Source organism: Rissa tridactyla, chromosome 2 (genome assembly GCF_028500815.1).
Source record: "Rissa tridactyla isolate bRisTri1 chromosome 2, bRisTri1.patW.cur.20221130, whole genome shotgun sequence".
Classification (NCBI taxonomy): Eukaryota; Metazoa; Chordata; class Aves; order Charadriiformes; family Laridae; genus Rissa; species Rissa tridactyla.
This window is the reverse complement of record NC_071467.1, coordinates 52,221,854-52,239,899: the sequence shown is the minus strand read 5'-3', so window position 1 is coordinate 52,239,899 and position 18,046 is coordinate 52,221,854. Positions and strand designations below refer to the sequence as shown.

Genomic DNA, 18,046 nt, shown 5'->3' with positions numbered 1-18,046 from the left:
AAACAAAGACTAGTTTTACCATAACATCTCTCTAAACATAGCTCAGGAAATGAAAAGGTTAGAATACACAGACAGCATTGTAACATCACAGACTCTGAGCCTCAGATACTATAAAGGCAATTAAAAGGACAGATGTCAAACTTAAATTCAAAAGACTAGGAAAATTCAATAGCAAAAAAATATCAAAACAAAGATAGCATATCATGTGGTAAGTCAAACTAAGCCCAACTAGCTTTTTTGCTTCATTTACAAGAAGAAAAAAAAAAGGATTCTGTACATACATCAAGATGGGCTGGCAGATCTCCAAAAGAATCAGATCTCACAGTAGAGAGCCCAAAATTGCACCTTTCAGGCATTTTATTTTTTTAAAAAAACTGTAACAAAATGCAAGCTAAACATTCCTTGCTAAGAATAAAAGCATGACTACCCAACTTTGTCCAAGGTAAAGAATAATGAAACTGCTTCTCTTAATACAATGCACCAGAAACTTGAAATAAAAATTATTTTTAGCTATTAACTATAAAATTTTTTACAGGCACTATGAAATGCTAATTCAAGTGATTTGGATGTGTGTAGTAAGACTCCTCTCTGTAGAGGAGAAATTTCAACCTGAACAGCTTGTAAACCAAATGATTCTTTTCTCTGCTCTCAGAGGATCTTTACAGAAGTACATAAACACCTTTGAAAGTTTTGCAATTTAATTATAAAATGTACCTTGTTTTATTACATACATTTAATCTCCAATCTTTCGAGTATTTATATGAGCAAAGTTTGGTACTTCAGAAGTCAATTTAGCGATTTTTCCCTTCCAGATGCTAGCACAAACTATTCTAGACATAACTATGTCTCGTCTCCACAGTAAGTAATGTCAAGGACAGTATTTTACAAAATGGCTTAACAAATATTTGGGTTCGTCTATATGTTTTGACAATGCTAAAAGCAGTTTTCCCCAGGGAAAAGAATAACAGACCAATGCCTTACCTAATGCTTTCTTGGTAGAGAGCGCCACAAGCATTACCAAAAAGCCCTTTCAACACAACAAAAAGCCTACTCTGAACTCAATGAAATCAAAGTGAATTAGATTTGTATGAAGTGATGAAGCATATCAGATATTATTAAGCTGTTACTTTCACATTTAAAAATTAAATACAGTGCTCGCTTACATTTTCCAGAAATACATACAGAAAACAAGAAACTAGGTCTCTCTTATTTCCCTAGTCTTCTTCATTGATGACCCATTCTTTGTATTCTAAGTTATTTACCTAGCAGAATTTTAAAACTTTTACCATTGAATACTTAGAGAAAAAATATTACTCTCCTAATTTGGGCTGAAAACAAGAATACTACCATCACAGTCAATAAATTGCAAAGAGTCTCTTTGTATGAATACTGTAGAGGAGAGCTACACAACCTCTCTTCAACAGCTAAGCAGAAAGTTATGCATTTCTTGTCAAAGATCCTAGCATCTCTTCAGTCAAGTTCTATTACCGCATGAACAAAAATTAAGTTAGCTTTACTGAAATGAAAAGGAATATTCTCATAGTCCTTTTAATATAGCTATTTAATCTTAGCATTGATAGCAATAATCTTAATGCATTTTAACTCTGTTGGTAAAATGAGTTTTAAAGGGGCAACAGCTGAAATACTTTGTAAATGTTAGATATGGTTCACTTATCCCGTGACTAGGCATTCAAATGCCTAGATTTGTATCACTTCAGGCAAATCAAGGATATGTTTATCAATTTAGTTCTCAGAAGCTTTGATTTTAAAATATTTCAGTATGTATACAAAACAGTGTTCAGAATTCATCTGGTTCTATTTTAGTTAATATTTTAGTGTGTATAATCCATGTATTACATGAAAAAATTGCAATTTAGCTAGACCACAAGTTATATATGCAAGGGGGGTAATTTTGTAAGAAGCTTACTACAGAGTCCTCCTTCCTAATGGCCTGGATTCCTCTCCCTCTGTAGCTTCCCAGGTCCAGACTTTCATTTCTCAAGGATTACCTGATGTGTGGATTATTAAAAACCCAAAATGAAACATAACCAAAATCTCTAATCGTTTCACTATCAAGTTGTGTGATTCTACAAGATAGAAGGATGACTGTGTGCCACTCTTCCTTCTCATTTTGCATTTTCTTGTTTTAAAAGAGATACCTGCATTTGGTAGCCGATAGCAAAAAAAGGTAAGAACAAATAACCAAACTAGTATTCCTGCTGGAAGATCTTTACGTTTGTCTCAGAACAATGGACATTTGAAAGATGCAGGAATAAATCTGTCGATACTAATTTTGCACACCATCTGCCAGATGCACCTCCTCCTGTAATTCTAAAATGTTAAACTGAGATTTTGCACATAAGTAAAGACAAGTTCATTTTCCCTAAAACAACTGTATTTTTACTGAACAGCCGTTCTATTAAAAATGCAGAAATTTGTTTTAACAAGAATCACCCTTAAATGTTAAGTCTGTCTGCCGCCATTTTTTCTGTCAATACTGAATGAAAATCTAGTACAGGTTCTACTTTCAGAAATCATTTACAATGGCAATAATAGTATGTGTAAGTAATGATTTTTAGACAAGTTCATAAAAACACAGCACTGCAAATTCAAAAGTAATTTCTTCAAGAAGATATAAGCCTTACTAAAAGGGTATTTTACTTACTATGATCATCTGCTTATCGCCATCTTTTCCTGCTTCTTTTAGCTTCTGAATATGTTCCTCAGATGGTAGGAAGTTACTGCATTTTGATGCTAATGAAGGATTTGACAATGGAACGCTTGAAATATAAATATATTTCATGTTAAAAATGGGACTGCTTATACATGTCATCCTAGATACTCAAAGCCATTGTGATTAGCATAACCAACTTTAAGGAGATGAAAATCCAAGTTAATTACTGAAAACACAGTCCTATATGTTTTAATTTATAATTCAAATGGAAAAATAAGGAAATAAAAGTATTAACAAAAAAACCCTGTTTGTTACTAGCCTAATTACAAGTTTTTTTTAAATGAAAAAAAGTAAAATACTAAATTTATAATCAACTGGGGAAGGTTAGTCACAACCATTAACACAAGCATTTAACTGAGGTACTTTCAGGGCATAACTGATGGTGCCTAATGCTATGTATTTCCTATATAAAGTTTAGATTTCTAGTTTTAGGTATGATACATCAGGCTGCTAAAGAAGACCATATAAATATTCCCACAAATATAAGCAGGCAATAAGAAACAGATGTCCTAATTCTCTCAAATTCAATTCAAACTTATTCTCTTCTAATGGCTGTTAGTGAAAGGAGGGAGAAGAGGACCTGAGGAATAAATGCATGGGTATCACTGGAATCTCTCTTACTCAGTTTAAGTTTCCCCCTTGTTGTGACTGAAAGAAATACTGCAAAGTACTATAATACTTCAAAAACAAAGTTAAACTATGAGCTTAATACTATATTCAGGGGAAAAATAACATTAATTCCAGGTTTGGATAAGACTTGTGGAGATCACCAAAGCAAAACACACACAAAAATACTCGTACTTCAATTAGGTATTTACATATTTTCTGTTTCTCAGGAAACTAAAGATATTGGGCCAAACACTTAATTGTAGCAGCTGCTGTAGTACATGTAGCAGGTTAATTCAGTGACCTTTTTCAAAAATAAAAACTCTTGCCAGACATTTTTAAAACAGCATTTTTTGTGCTAAATCAAAGCTAATTTTTTTATTCCTGTCATGTGCCCTAAAATTTGCATTAGGTAGCTACTTCAAGGTTTGCCTTTTCCTGACGCAACCTTTTCTTACAAAGCCCTAAAGAGAGCTACACTGTAGATATGGACATTACTCTATGTTATGGCAACAGTACCACAGAAACAATGATGGCTTAAATCTTGGATAGCAACCAGAAAGCAGGGTAAGAAAGATCTTATACGAAAAATGTATACCCAAATAATAGTAAAGCAATATGGCCTTGTTCAGGTAATAAAGTTAATAAATTTGAGTAGATACCATAAAGATGTTTGGCAGTTGAGAACAAAAATATGAAAAATCAAAGTTTAGTAGTATTTATTGAAAAATCTAAAAATATTCATTTAGCTAGTTTTACATCTACCTTACCACCCATCTTCTGAGAAATTACATAGTAGAAGAGTTTTTCCAACATGTACAAAGGGCCTGGTTAGTCAGAATTGTTAATCTGGCCTCAGATAGAGGTACTGAAAGCGTTCTGCATCATTTCTTCTTGTCTCCATTATGAATACAGAAAACAGTATCAATATACTAACCACTATGCCAACTATGTTGTTGTTTAAGGTATCAGGTACAAAGAAATTATTGTATTTAGCTTGTAACTGGCCAAAACCAGAGACTATATCAGAATTGTTCTAAAACTATAACAGTCAACACCATCAAAGATAAAACATAAAATCTGAACTGCTAGTAGTAAGAACAAATATCATTTTCTATATGGCAGCTGACACCTTCATTTCACAGGAATAAAAAACAATCCAAATTAAATCCCCTCTTCCCCACCTAAAAAGATTTCATATATACAAGACTCCCATAACCTAAGAATTAGAAAACTCTTCCAGAAGTAAATGAAATAATTCAGTAAATTAAAATCATGTAGTAAACCCTTTCCGTACTCTCTGGTTATCATCTGATTTGAGGAAGGGACCATTAGAAACGTCTTCCCAACTCTGTTAAACTCTACTTTTTAAAATAAATGTGTAGTTTTAAATATCTTGCTTAATAGTTTTCTTAACAAAATAAAAACACCCCTTAATAACTGGGTAAAATGAAATCTATTTTTATAAAAGACAAGTCACTTATTTGAAACTGAAAGTTGAGGCTGGGAGACAATAGAACTGTTAGTCTTATAATACAACCTCTCATAACTCTATGGAAGGTTACTGTAATTTCATAATGTATGAAATACCATACCTGTTCTCAGTTTCAGAAGTTTGATTTGTAAATGAAGTTTGCGTCAACTGCTTGGGAGCCAAGCCTACAATTAATCAAAGATTACAACTTCATTATAAAGTTTTTAGTTGCAAAGGAAATTTGAGCTACACAAATAGTGATTAGTGACAATGTTATAACTTGTTCACCTCCAATTAAAAAAAAAAGATACAACCTTGAGGCAGTATTCAAGTGTTTCTATATATATACTATAAAAAATATGCAGTTTTTCTTCAACATTTCCACAGTAGTTCTGCAGAGCAGTTTGCCAGCAGTTAAACAAGGCCAGCACTGAAACTACATAGGAGTTTGAATCTGTTTATACCGACATCCATATAAATAGCTCTATGTATAGTATTGGAATCATAAGTGTATAGTATGCCCCCATCCAAGGTGTGTTTTATAACACTTAAGGAAAAGAAACAATCAAGAAGAGCAAAAGGAAGAAAAAACTTTTTTTATATTCTCTTAACAGTGCGCTCAAAATCAGGTTCAGATTAAAAAAACAAGAAAAACCTCAAACCACACCAAAACCCCCTACAAATCAAAAACCCAAAAGCAATACAATGAAATATTAAGAGGGAAGTTAATTAAGAGATATGTTAGTGATCCATCAATAGTATTTTTTAGTCAAATGTACTTAAGTCAAAATATTCACATCACACTCATCATAAGGTTTAACAAATTGCATTCACGGGCTGATAAAGGCTGGGTAATAAGAACAGGAGAGTGAATACTCAATTAATAATTTGGTCAAGATCAAGTAAAACAATTTAGGAGAAAGAAATGCAGATACTCATTCAAAGGAAGCAGTAGCCAACAGAGAATCCTCAACAGAAATTGATCCAAGAGAAGAACCCAATTGAAACACAGAAGTGTTACTACTTTATTACATGGAAAAGGAAAGGATTCGGTTGGAGTTTTTTCTGTTTGCTTGGTTGTTTTTTAAAGTTGTCACTTCACTTTTACTCAAATGAAGAATATTTAAGCATTAAAATATTCATGCACGAAGACTCACTAAACGCAGAGCTGGGTAGAAAAATAGACACCTCTCTTTCCCACAACACAGCCCAGAGAAAAAAGGACATTCGCTGCTACTAAAGCGGCAATGGGTGAGACACACAAAGAAATACGAAAACGCTGGTGAGTACTTCCAATCCCAGAAATTTAGTTCTGCATCAACTGTACCTTACTTGGTGAAGCACTCATCTGAAAGGAAGAATTATGCTTCCCATACAACTGGCCACAAGCAGAGGAAGAATTGGTAGTAAACAGTTACCTTGAGGTTCACTTTCTCCAGGTTCTTTTTTTAATTGTTTTGGTGGTTTAGGAGATGTAACATACTTTACTGGAGAACTTTCTGGACTTGATTCCAAATGTAATCGAAAGTTCTAAACAAAAGAGAAAACATTAAATAAAAAACCTGAACTATTTAATACTTCTAACATATTAACAAAATCACTGAGTTAACTAAGTATTAACATCTTGAATACAGCACCAGTTTTCTTATTCCTACGTTATTTTGAGCAAACAAAATACAAATGATTAGTTGGTCCATACTGAAGTTCGTGGGATTAATTTTGCAAAAAATCGGTTTCATTTTATATATAAGCTTGTAAAATACTTCCTATAGAGCACCTTTGTCCTTAAGATCTTAAATTTTAATAGAAGCCCATTCAGATAGAGAACGCTTTTTCCCCCCTCTCATTTCTTTTAATATACCTTTTCAGAACAGAACAGCTATACAAGATTAAGTCATCAAAAACTGTCCATATGAATCTACAAAACCTCCAGTTCCAGCAGCAAATTTTATCAAACATTTAGTTGACTACAGAACTTAGGAGGGTGAAACAGATTCATTTTGCAACTTAATATCATCCCATCTATGACAACGCACCAGTAAAGGATCTTGAATATATTTGAAAATTTTAAGTTACTGTAAAATAAAGTAATTGTTAAAACAAACTTTCTCAGCATGGCATTCTCAGAAAACAGAACAGATTTAGAATACCCTCCCACCATACACCATAATTAAAATGGCTTACCTCATCTGGTCTTGGCTCACACAAATGTTTTGTCAAATTACGCAACAAACCATTTTCTGCACCTCTCTTTGTGGGCTGTTTTATTTCTAATGTCACTTCTTTAGCTCCAGCCCTTTCAGATGAAGGATCTGATTTCTCCTGCACACAAGTTGCACTTTCATTCTCAGAGAGTCCTGTTAATGACAGCTTGCCTTGTGCCTTTGAAGGCTCTGCTTCTGTAGCTATTTGACTTGCCTCTGAAACTTCAGGGTAATCTTTTAACAAAGAAAGCTTGGGTGTATTTGCAGAATTTAAGTTACTTTGCTTCATGTTACTAGCTTTCAGTAATTTAATTTTGGTCCATTTAGAGTTTTTGTTTGAGGAGTTATTTCTACCATTCAGAGTGCATTTGACAGGCATTGCTTTTTTGCTAGGGAAAAAACGTTTGCATTGAGTACTTTGACTAGGTTCTTTCTGAGTAAGCGTTTCACTTTGTTGAAGCTGTACGTTGGCATGCTTTTCTTCTGTTTTGCTATCCTCAGCATTAGGGGAATCTTTTTTCACCTCTACTGTATCTGACTCAATCTCACCTGCAATTTCTTCACAAAGTTCAAGGATGCTTACCCTTTTGGATTTTGCATCGTTCTCTGGTTGCTCAACCACATTTGTTTCACTTACAGATGGCTGTGAATTCTTTTTTGGTTTTGTACTGTTTTTTATGTTCTGATGTATTTGTTGCTTTTCCTTAGTTACTGTCTTAGAATTTGGCTTAAGAGAATCTGTTTCCACTTTCTTTGTGTTCCTAGGTATAGGAGATACAGGACCCGTTTGGTCTTTCTTAAGTTCTGCAATACTCTCATCAGGACATAACGATGACCCTTGAATGTTGTGTTGCAAGCTGTTGGAATTATCATTTTTATTGTCTGCTTTACATTTTTTCTCTTTCAGAGAGCTGGTCACTTCTACATGTATTTCTTTATCCTCATTTGTATTGTTTGGCTTTATTTTTGTAGTTTTCTGTTCCTTTTTTTCTCCAGCAGACTTAATTACTTTTGCTGCAACACTCTGAGCATGTCTTTTTGCTTGGCTACTTTGTTTAACTTCCGAAGCTTTTTCTTCTTTAACTTCTCTGTTGCGCAGGCATCTTGCTGGTACATGTACATGCGTTAACTGCTGCAGCCTCTGTGATCTCCTCATTACTGGCTCATTTGGCGCAGTTACGCATTTTGACTTAGGAATTTCTTGCACAGATTTTTTCTGGCATACCTCCTTATTTTTTGTAGATTTAGGCTGCTGTTGAACCTTTTTGTCGGGTACTGTTTTTTTATTCGAGTTGAATCCTGATGATCTCGTAGTCATGCGTGTTCCTAGTTCAGGTTCATTGGTGTTGTCACTGAAAGATTCAAATAATTATTTTTTCATCCAGAAAGTAGAATTTGTCATAAGACACTTCTTATTCCTACTAGCCTCTGCATCTAACTTTTTTTTCCTTTTCTTTTTTAAAAACACCATATCTTACACCTTCAGTACTTTTAGAAGAATTTTCTCTAGAATCATTCTAAAAAGACTTCACTTCCACCTGGTTACTCTTAAGTGTAGTACTTACTGGTTTTTTATACATGGCAATACTGAACTAGGAACCCCAGATGAATGCTTTTTAACATCTCTGGCAGTTTTTAATTGTTGACATTTGTGGCTTTCAAATTAAGTATTGGCTTACACAGTATTAGATTTCTTCAGAACTTTTTTTGGAAGTCTTTCTGGATTTCGAGACAGTAACATAATGCCAGAGAAATTTTGTATAGCAGATATCATACTTAATGACTTAAGGCTGATCTTCCCGCTAGTACTATTTAAACATTTAGCTGTCTCTTTAACTCAAATTCATTCTGCTTAGATTGCTTCTGCACTAATTTAGTTTAGGAAGTTAACCTAGAACAATTACTTATTTTTTTGTCACTGACCTGTTTGATTTGACAGAGGTTTTGAGCACAGTTTTCTCCTGCACCGCACACTGATTAGACTTTGATTTATTTGAGACATGTTTTGTATCTGACACCTCTTTTTCCTTCTTCGCTGATGATGGTTTGCTGTTCTTGTCCAGCTTTGGACGTTTAGCAGAAGGTTCTACTAACATAGACTTCCTTTTCTGAGCTGCCATTTCTGTAAAATACAATAATTGATTCAGCTTTTGGAGCTTCTGTCAACTGTTGTTACTGTGCCAGCTAGTATAAGCATGGATTTGCCCATTTTACAAAATAAGGTAACTGATACTCGTTTTTCCTCTTAGAGACAGATCAGAAAGCAGCAAATCATCAAAGCAACCTCAAAGCGAATTACATTTATTTTACTTACAGGTTTTTACAAGAGGCAATCGATGTTTAGGCCAAAGTAACCTATCAAGGTGTGCCAAGAGCATTCCTTATGTATATGCTTACAAACAAGACCTTTCATGCCACCTATGAAAAAATAAAAAATGGTCATGTAGTAAGCGCTTCATTAACTTCCTTGTCAGACTCTGAATTTGGCATTCCCACCCTCTTCCATCCCTTCAAACAGTGCTTAGCTTTAAAGTTTCTTTGATAATCAATTAAAAAAAATAAAAGGCCTACAAATTTAATTTCCACATCCAACCATTTTTGGCATTTTGCTGTCTTAAGCATTACCCTTTTACCTTTCAAAAGAAGGCAGATATAGCACCATTTGAAAGGAAGTTTCTCAGCCTTTTGCACTTTTCCAGAAAATAGTATGCTGCTCTCTTTCACAGGTTGCAAAAAAGTGGACCTGCTGTCAATCCTGTGCCTCACAGCAACTGTGAATAAATCCATTAGACTCTACCAAGTTTTGTGGCTATAGAACTTCACAGACATCAGCAACCGCCTATAACTGTACCTACTTGTATGACTTAAGCTACAAATCAGAGACGGAAAGCCTAGAAAGGAGCATTACTTGAGACATTTGCCTTGGGCAGTTAAAGATGATCTCTTCATGAGAACTGAAATGATATTAACGATGCAGAAGTTAGTGTGCACGAGAGACTGAAAACTAGCAGAGATCCTCAGAAAACGGTCTTCACAGATTCAGTTGATCATACTTTTCACATCTATTTGTGGCTTATGAAACTTTAAAGTTATCTTATTCAAAGACACTGCTTTTGTATTATAGCAGAAGCAACAGTTGTTCAGCCAAGTTCCACTAATATCTTTTTAAAATTAAGTTTACTGGAAGATTCAGTGCTCAGAACTTCCATATCACCTTTTTAGGTCAAGAATTATCTATTACTTTTGGCCATTGCCAGACTGACAAGGAAGTATTTCTGTAACAAAATTACATTACTTTTCAAACCTTAACTAATCTGATGTTAAATTCGACAGATTTTAAAGTCAAACAGGAACTTTAAGTTACCAGTTGTATAACACAGAGCAGATACTTTCATTTCATTACAATTACAGTAAGCCTTCCAGTATTGACAAATGCATGTCTCTCTCCAACAATTCAAAAGATGCTTACATTAAGCTCCTTTTAATAATTAATTATCCAAAAGGAAAACGTAAAGAGCTGTACTTTTTCTTTCAGACTTTAAATTGTCCTTAACCCCATTTTCATTTATCCACTCTTTTATGAAGACACTTCTTATCACAAAAGATTAATAATGCTTAAATTCCAGACACCAGTGCTGTCTTCTGACTTTCTCCTTTAAAGAAGCTGCACGACCAGTGACTTGTATATGAGATAGAATTAAAGAACATATCCAGGGAAGAGATCTCTAATAGCATTTTTCATAGTGCTATTTCCATGTCTCTCTCTAAGGAGCAGGTAACAGAATTTGTATGACTTGCTTCTAACAGCTCATGAGCTCCATATCACTTTGCAAGCCTACGGGTTTCCACTAGTCAAAGATTACCTGTCAGAGCCGCAGCATAGCCACTCGCACTGAAAATAACAGCTCCAGTTGCTGAATAAGTCTTCGGTCTTATATCCTCTTACTTTGTGCTCTCAAATTTTGAGAGTCAATGGTGTGCTTTAATGACACACACTGAACACACCTAGACCTTCCTGTTTTTTTTCCGCAAGTATACAGATAACACTGTCACTCTCAGCATGGCACACTCAAGAAAGACTTTCAAGTACAAAACAGAAAATGTAATTCTTCCCTCACTGGTATTTCTTCTCAGAACACTGACAAATACACTCTCTTCCCACAAAGAGAACTAGCTCTTTAATACTCATTTCTTTCCTACTAATACTTTGCACAGCAGAGCAAGGACTTTTCCAGACATTCAAGAACTGGCAGTTTCTGCCCTGAAGAAGTCCCCTTTAGTAAAAGCCAGATTACGGAAAGGAGGGAAGACACAGAAGTACAGGAACCAACTGCACAACAATCAAAGGTTTTGGTGCAAAAAGCAGAGGAAAAAGAGAAGCACGTAACTCCCACACCCTCAAGTCCTTAAAGCAGGGGCAAGCCCTTGGTCCCTGGTGAGACCGGGCGCCCCACCTGCTTGACAGGGCGCTAGGGTCTCACACACGAGAGACTGTCACGACAGAACCCCGCAGCCCCCGCGCCTCAACGGGCAGAGACCCCACGACGGAACCCAAGAGGAAAGAGAAAAAGGGAAGGGCCTCCGAGCCTGGCCCAGTGTCATCCGCCTTAGCGCCCCGCCGTGACAGCCCGCCCGGAGCGGGGCCTGGCCGGGAGCCCCTAAACCCGGCCCGGCCCTGCTCAGGCCCAGGCGGGGGGCCGCGGAGAAGACACCCACACGCACACTGCCCACCCCCAGCTCCCACTCGTGAGGTGTATCGGCGACAGGGTATCGCCCGCTCACCCTCACCGCCATCGCCGAGGCAGCGGCGGCCGCCGGCAGGCCCGGGCGGCGGCCGGGCCGGGCCGGGCCAGGCCCGAGAAGGAAGACGCCGTCCTTTCGGTCCCGGCGCCGGGGGCAGATGGGCGCCGCTCCGCGCCGGGCTACCGGTCAGGGAGCGGGGCGGAGGGGAGCGGGGGGGGGATGGGCGAAGAGCTGAGGGAGCCGCTGGCGCACGGAGGGGGGCGGACGGACACAAACTTCCTCTCTCCCCCGGCTCCCGCCTCCGGCGCGAGGCGACCGCTTACCTCGCGCGAGTGTCAGCGACGTGCCGGCAGCGCGAGCTGCCGCCCTCCTCCTCCTCCTGCTGCTGCCCGGCTCGCCAGCTGCCGGGGGGGGGGAGGGAGGGGAGAAGGGAGGGAGGGGAACGGGGGGGGTGGAGGGGGCGGGGCGGAGGCGCGCGCAGGATGAGGCGGCGAGAGGGCGGGGCCTCCCCGTCCCCGGCGAAGCGGCACCGAGAGCCCCGACCCCGCCCACATCCGGGCACCGCCGCAGCCGCGCCCCTGCCCGCCCCGCCCGCCGCCGGGGCACGTCCGGTGCCGGTCGCGCATGCGCAGGCGGCGCCCCGCTGCCGCTTCCCACCCCGCCCCCGCACCCACGGCCTGCCTGTGTGGCGGGGGCCCGGTGTTCTGCGTCCCCTCCCGCCCGGCCTTATCCCGGCGGCTCGGGCCGCTCGTACCGGCCGGGGCCCCGGTGGGTCGTTGAGCCCCGTCCGCTGCCGTCGGGCTCCTCGCCTGGCAAAAGCGAGGGGGAAGGCAGCGGCGGGCACTGACAGGCCAGGGGTGGCGAAGGGGCTTAGTGACAGGAGGAGGGGCAACGGTTTTAAACTGGAAGAGGGTAGATTTAGATTAGATATCAGGAGGAAATTCTTTCCTGTGAGGGTGGTGAGACACTGGAACGGGTTGCCCAGGGAAGCTGCGGATGCCCCATCCCTGGAAGTGTTCAAGGCCAGGCTGGATGGGGCTTTGAGCAGCCTGGTCTAGTGGGAGGTGTCCCTGCCCATGGCAGGGGGGTTGGGACTGTGTGATCTTTAAGGTCCAACCCAAACCATTCTATGATTCTATGGTGGCCCACGGCGTGCGAGTAACACCTCACGACTGGCACAGCCACGCGCTTTGTGGTAATAGTGGTGTTCCATCAGCATTTCCTAAGTGTGTGTGGGCCTGCGCACCGCCAATATGTTTGGGAGTCCCTGTAAAGATTGGTTTTGGTGCTGTGCTGTAAGTGATATCCGCTCTCACCTTTGGAAATTTATCTAAGGGTGTATTTTGTGGTTACTGGGATCTTCCTGCTGATCGGTTTTGCTTTAGGTGCACAGACACCAGCAGGTCTCCTAAACGCAGGTGCAGTGTCGTGCCAGTGTATGTGGCTTGACTGTAAAAGCAGCAGAGACACTTGTCTGTGTCTCGGAGACTAAAGAGCCTCACTGGATGTGCCGGGGGCCTGTGCAGAGCAGTGAGTTCACTCAGTGAACTGCCTTTTTGCTTTCCCAAGTTTGGTAGTAACCCTGTGGTTACTGCCTACCTACTACACAGCTAACTGTTTTAAAAGTTGTGTTCTGCAGTGTGTTTCACAACATATTCTGTAGCATAACCATGTATTTGTGGCTTTTTTCCATTTTCTGGGATATTTCAGTCCTTACTATGCTGGGTAATGGATTTGTACCTGATCTAACTTTATGTTGTGGCTTTATTGCCTCAGGGTGTTCCTGGGTCTGAGGCTATGTTTACGTTGGCAAGTAATAAAAGAAGTTCAGAGCGAGAGAAGTGGAGCTGAGGATCTGACATCCACACCACTGCTGTGCCAGTCCGGACCAGCTTTACTCTTGTCCTGTGGATGCAGTGACCGCTAGGTTTGGAACGTGTTGGGCGTGTTGTGGCGATTTATCTGTGGGTTTGGTTTCCTTCAAAAGGAATCCGTTATGCACACTCCCAAGACCCTGCATGACAAGTGAGAGCAATCAGAAGGTTTCTTTCAAAAGTGTGCTCCTGATCCTAGCTAGAATACTAACGTAGAGTTACCTCGTGTACCTAGTGCGTTATTTATACCTAGTGCGTTCCAGCCGTATTACCAGGCTAGGGCTAACCTGAAGTACATCCTACCAGAAATGCGTATAGTATGTGTGTCAGGATCTCAGTATTAAGTAGCTTTGCTGTGCCTGTCCACTCCTATCAGTAAGTCCTACTTGCTGATACAGACACAGTCTCAGCTTATTTCACTGTAAATCTGCATAGTGATGTGTATACATCACTGCATCGGAATGACTGGAGAACAGCGTGATGAACCTTGGCGTTAGCCAACCAATAAATGGCATGAAAGCTCCTCTTTAATGCTTGATAATCTGCTGTGACTTTACAATGAACGCAGCGACACGTGGTCTCCTACAGTAACCTACAGAATACTTTCCAGATGAAGGATCCTTTAGTCACTGGGTTGCCTGTAAATTTTCCTGGAGGATGATAAAAGCATTTTGTTATGTTATCGCTGCCTTTGTAAATTTAACATAATGTTTTCCCATCCCTCTTTCTTAGGAACATGAAGCAAGTAAAGCTAGATTTTCTCATATCCTTCCATGGAGTAGTAATCTGCTATACATCAGGGAAGTAATAAAGAAACAGACATTCTTATAAAGCATTAAATTCCAAAACTTGGGAAAACTCAATTCATGGGATAGAAGAACATGGGTAAATTTCCAGTTTTCCACAGAAGGTGGCAGCATTTTGAAGCGCTGAGGTCAGTGTGAACTTGCTAGCAAATGTCACTTTGCTGAAAGAACACAAACTTTACAGAAATTTACTCTCCTCAGAAGTTGTGATAAATATGAACAGGAGTGCTCGGGCACGGGTTTGCTGTAGAACTAGGGGACCTGGGGAGGGAGGAGGAACTGCATTCACATATGTGGAGTATGTGGATAGGACAGATTTAACCTCAAAAGGAGGTTAAATGTTAATTTAGCCTTGTTTACCGCTACTGTGATACTGCTGGAGTGCAGCTAAGTGAAAAATGACTTGCTTCTAGGTTATGCCTTTTTTCACAGGAGCAATAACTCAGCTGATATAGGTGTCATCGCACTAATTGCAGAGAGCGCCCCGTTGAGCTACAGCTTCGGGAGATGCAGTGACCCCGTGTAACAGGTGACTGTCACCAAAAAGGGGAAGCCCCTCCCACTATTTTCTTTTTCTCCACTCTCAGCAGCATGCTCCAGCTCCTTATCTCATGCCACCCACCCGCTAGCACCTGAGGGACCCCTCTAGGCAAGCAAATTTAACTCACTGAGCCAGCAGAAAATTAACCCAGTGGAAAAACTGGATCATAGTCTGACAGGGCAAGAAAAGCTGAGGACCGTATGTCTGGAATCTGGGAGGATAAGAAAAGGCAGGGGAGGAGGAAGAGCAAGCCTTTCCCTCTTGGCATGAGGGAGCTGTTAACTTTGGCAGCTGCTTGTGAAACTGCAGACACAGGGCGGGCTGCATCGTTAGAGGATTCATCTCTTGGTCCCAAGCTCAGTCGCAGCAGTCCGGCTAGCACACAGACCTTGCAGCCCCATTTGACATCCTCACACGCTCCCAAACTGCCCTACTGCTTATCAGATGTCTCATATGATCGAGGAGGCGGTGACTGACAGCTAAGAAGCAGCAGCTGTTTCAATCTCTCAGCTGCAATTAACCCTGCAAGCACTCCTAGTGCATCAGAAGAATGCCTCAGGTTAGCTAAGGCCACGTGAAGCTGATTTAAACTAGTGGTTTTCTGATCACTAAATGTATAGATCCTTTAAGGAACTGGAAGAGCAGCTGAGGCAGCATGGGGCCCTGATTCCTATCCATTCAGCAGATTCAAAAGGTCCCTCTACCCTCATCCAGGAAAAAGGGAGAGGCTGAAAGAGACAGGAAAATTGGATCCCTCAGAGGAAGAGGTGTTTGCCAGTGAAGAACCACTGGCTGTTGTGGCTGCTGGTGTGTTTGGCAGATTTTTCCTTTTCTTCTGTTGGAATGAAAATTTGAAAAAAACAAAAACCAAAACAAAACCACAACATGGTTGGGATATTCTACGGCAGATTGGCTGCAGGAGTTATTTTGCTGGCTAGTAAGACGCACCGCTAGCCTGTTGTGGGGAGGGGATCCAGCATGTGGGGAGGAGATTCTCCTGGGCTTTTTTATACCTTCCTCTCTCTTCGTTGCCTTGAGCGTTATAAGGCTCTTTTTGACCAGCTGGCACCCTGGGATGAGAACTGCAGCATGTGGCTCAGGCTGAAGGGTGCCTGTGTGTGACTCGGAGAGTGAATGTTTTCTCTTTTTTTTTCACAGGTTGATGGTGCATTGAGCTGAAGTGGCCTGGGGAGAGCACAGTGTGCTTGCTCATGAGAACCACATGCAGGGCTAAAAGTCCTCTTCCTGGCAGGTCTGAGTCACTGGCATGAGCCAGGCAGCTGTAGGAGTTGGAGGTGAAAGAGGCGGTTCCCCTATGAAATTCCTGTGTGGATTGCACCTGGAACAACAGGGATTGGAGGGTGCCCTGACTGCCTGGAGTTAAAGAGCTTTACCGGGGATGTCGCTAAGAAAGGGGGCGGGGGGGGGGGCATGCAGAAAATGGGGGGCGTGGGAGTCAGAGTCATGTGTTTTGTTTTGGTGTTTTAGTTTTTGCAGGGAGGCAGGAAAAAAAACTTGGCTGGGACTTGTCCATTTTTCTTGTATGCTGAATGTGAGATTTTTTGGGTGGGATGGGGGGAGCAGGGATAGAAAAGACTGTAGATAGCTACATGTGGAGGGAAGGCAGTTGTTTTGTTTTGCAGAGATTTGGGCCCAGGCCAGACAGTGGATATATATGTATGTGAGTGGTGCATAGGGGTCCAGACAATTACAGAAAAAAGGAAGGGGAGGCTGTTGGTTGAAACATTGGGAAATGCTGAGGTAAGCAAACTGCTCCATTCTGTTGGCTTGAAGGGCAGAAACAGCTGACGACTGGATCTCAGCTGGAAACAGCAACTTGCAGTAGGGAGAAGGTAAGGAGAAGCTTCCTAAACCATATCTAGGGAGTAATTCTTTTAAATTGAGCCCTTTTCCAGTCTCTGTAATGGTCAGTCTAGTCCTCAGGGTGGTCGCACTCTGCAACAGTCAGCATGTTGATGTCTGAACCGTGATACTCGGTGCCATACTGACATGACCGTGATGACCTGCCTGGAGTCGCCAGCGCTTTACTCGCATTTTCTCAACACCAGCTCCTGTAGAGCTGTAGACTGTTCTCCATAGCCCGTTCTGCTAAGTCTTGTAAACTGTACTGTTGCACGTCCAGGTTTCTAAAAAGAGCATTCATCCTTCTTCTGTTCAATATGAAATGTAAACCGTGGGTTAGTTTCTCTGTGTTCACAGAACCATATTTTTCTATTTGAAATTTTTGTTTTTCCTAAGTCTGTTTGCCAAGAGTGGACATAATAAATTACACTGTAAAATCTTGGTCTTTATAATCCTGTAGTAAGACAGGTGAGGTCACAGATGGTTCCTGGGTGACTGAAGGCTTCACAGATAAAAAGAACAGCACTTTGCACTGACTCCAAGAGTAAATTGAGAAGAGGCGGATGTTCTGGAGCACGTGTGCAATATGTACTGTTTTGAGCAGGGGAACTGGACAAGACAATCTCTAGAGGTCCCCTCCAACTTCAGCTACTCTGTGATTCTGAACTAGGAAGAAGGTTTAAGAAGTGTCTGCAACATTTGTGATTGGGAATTTCACTTTCATTATACTCCACCTTTCCGGTAATGAGCACATTGGTAACTAATGATTTTCTCCCACCTCCAACATTTCCTATCCCTGTCGCTGTCTGGATACTCAGATCAGGTAAAAAGCCAAATCAAGGCCCCATGATTTCACATTGAATAGAGGAGTTGAATTGAATTCTGGAGTCTGTATTTTGGCTGACTGGTGAAACTCTGTACAAGGTACAAAGATAATACACAGCAAGACGTGCCATAAACTTTTTCGCTAGCTTGTGTGTCCCCTGCAAGAACTGAGGTGTCTACAGTGTATGTTTCAGAAAATCTGACTGGGAAAGCTTGAAGAAATCCATAGGAAAACTTGATTGTTGCCACTTTGCACCCTGTGCTTTGAACAATGCATTTTCCCTAATGGGGTATAAGGAAAGTACTCTATATTTGGGAAAAAATCCCAACTTTATAGACATTTGCTAGACATAGCTTTAAAGAGAAATGTCTCATA

At 40.8% G+C, this 18,046-nt stretch overlaps 2 protein-coding genes and 1 long non-coding RNA gene across 10 annotated transcripts in view; 1 reads left to right on the top strand and 2 right to left on the bottom strand.

The window, feature by feature from the left end:
- Window positions 1-12,170, bottom strand: part of ESCO1 (establishment of sister chromatid cohesion N-acetyltransferase 1) — a 32,966-nt gene extending 20,796 nt beyond the window's left edge. For 4 of the 6 annotated variants that reach the window (XR_008464624.1, XR_008464626.1, XR_008464625.1 and 1 more), the window contains exons 1-7: window positions 12,085-12,170; window positions 9,333-9,436; window positions 8,942-9,140; window positions 6,999-8,370; window positions 6,233-6,344; window positions 4,936-4,999; window positions 2,666-2,780 (exon numbers count right to left, since the gene is read on the bottom strand). Coding sequence is in view for 3 of the 6 variants with exons in the window: in XM_054189430.1 (XP_054045405.1) it covers window positions 2,666-2,780; window positions 4,936-4,999; window positions 6,233-6,344; window positions 6,999-8,370; window positions 8,942-9,138 (1,860 nt within the window). In the remaining 3 variants the exon portion in view is untranslated. Of the gene's footprint in view, window positions 1-2,665; window positions 2,781-4,935; window positions 5,000-6,232; window positions 6,345-6,998; window positions 8,371-8,941; window positions 9,141-9,332; window positions 9,437-11,800; window positions 11,941-12,084 lie in introns of those variants that run through there. The other 2 variants (XM_054189431.1, XM_054189432.1) reach the window with 2 other exon arrangements.
- Window positions 12,171-12,430: 260 nt separating this feature from the next.
- Window positions 12,431-16,375, top strand: LOC128905384 (uncharacterized). 3 transcript variants are annotated; one of them, XR_008464860.1, is made up of 3 exons: window positions 12,431-12,529; window positions 13,538-14,970; window positions 16,141-16,375. It is a non-coding gene; the product is annotated as an uncharacterized LOC128905384 (long non-coding RNA). The 3 variants fall into 3 exon arrangements; XR_008464862.1 differs by having other exon boundaries at window positions 12,442-13,688; window positions 14,368-14,970; XR_008464861.1 differs by having other exon boundaries at window positions 12,442-14,569; window positions 14,874-14,970.
- The window catches only part of ABHD3 (abhydrolase domain containing 3, phospholipase), a 31,486-nt gene continuing 27,637 nt past the window's right edge, over window positions 14,198-18,046 (bottom strand). Inside the window, exon 9 of the mRNA XM_054191425.1 lies at window positions 14,198-14,285. Within this exon, the coding sequence (XP_054047400.1) occupies window positions 14,218-14,285 (68 nt within the window). The 3' untranslated portion in view covers window positions 14,198-14,217. The remainder of the gene's footprint in view (window positions 14,286-18,046) is intronic.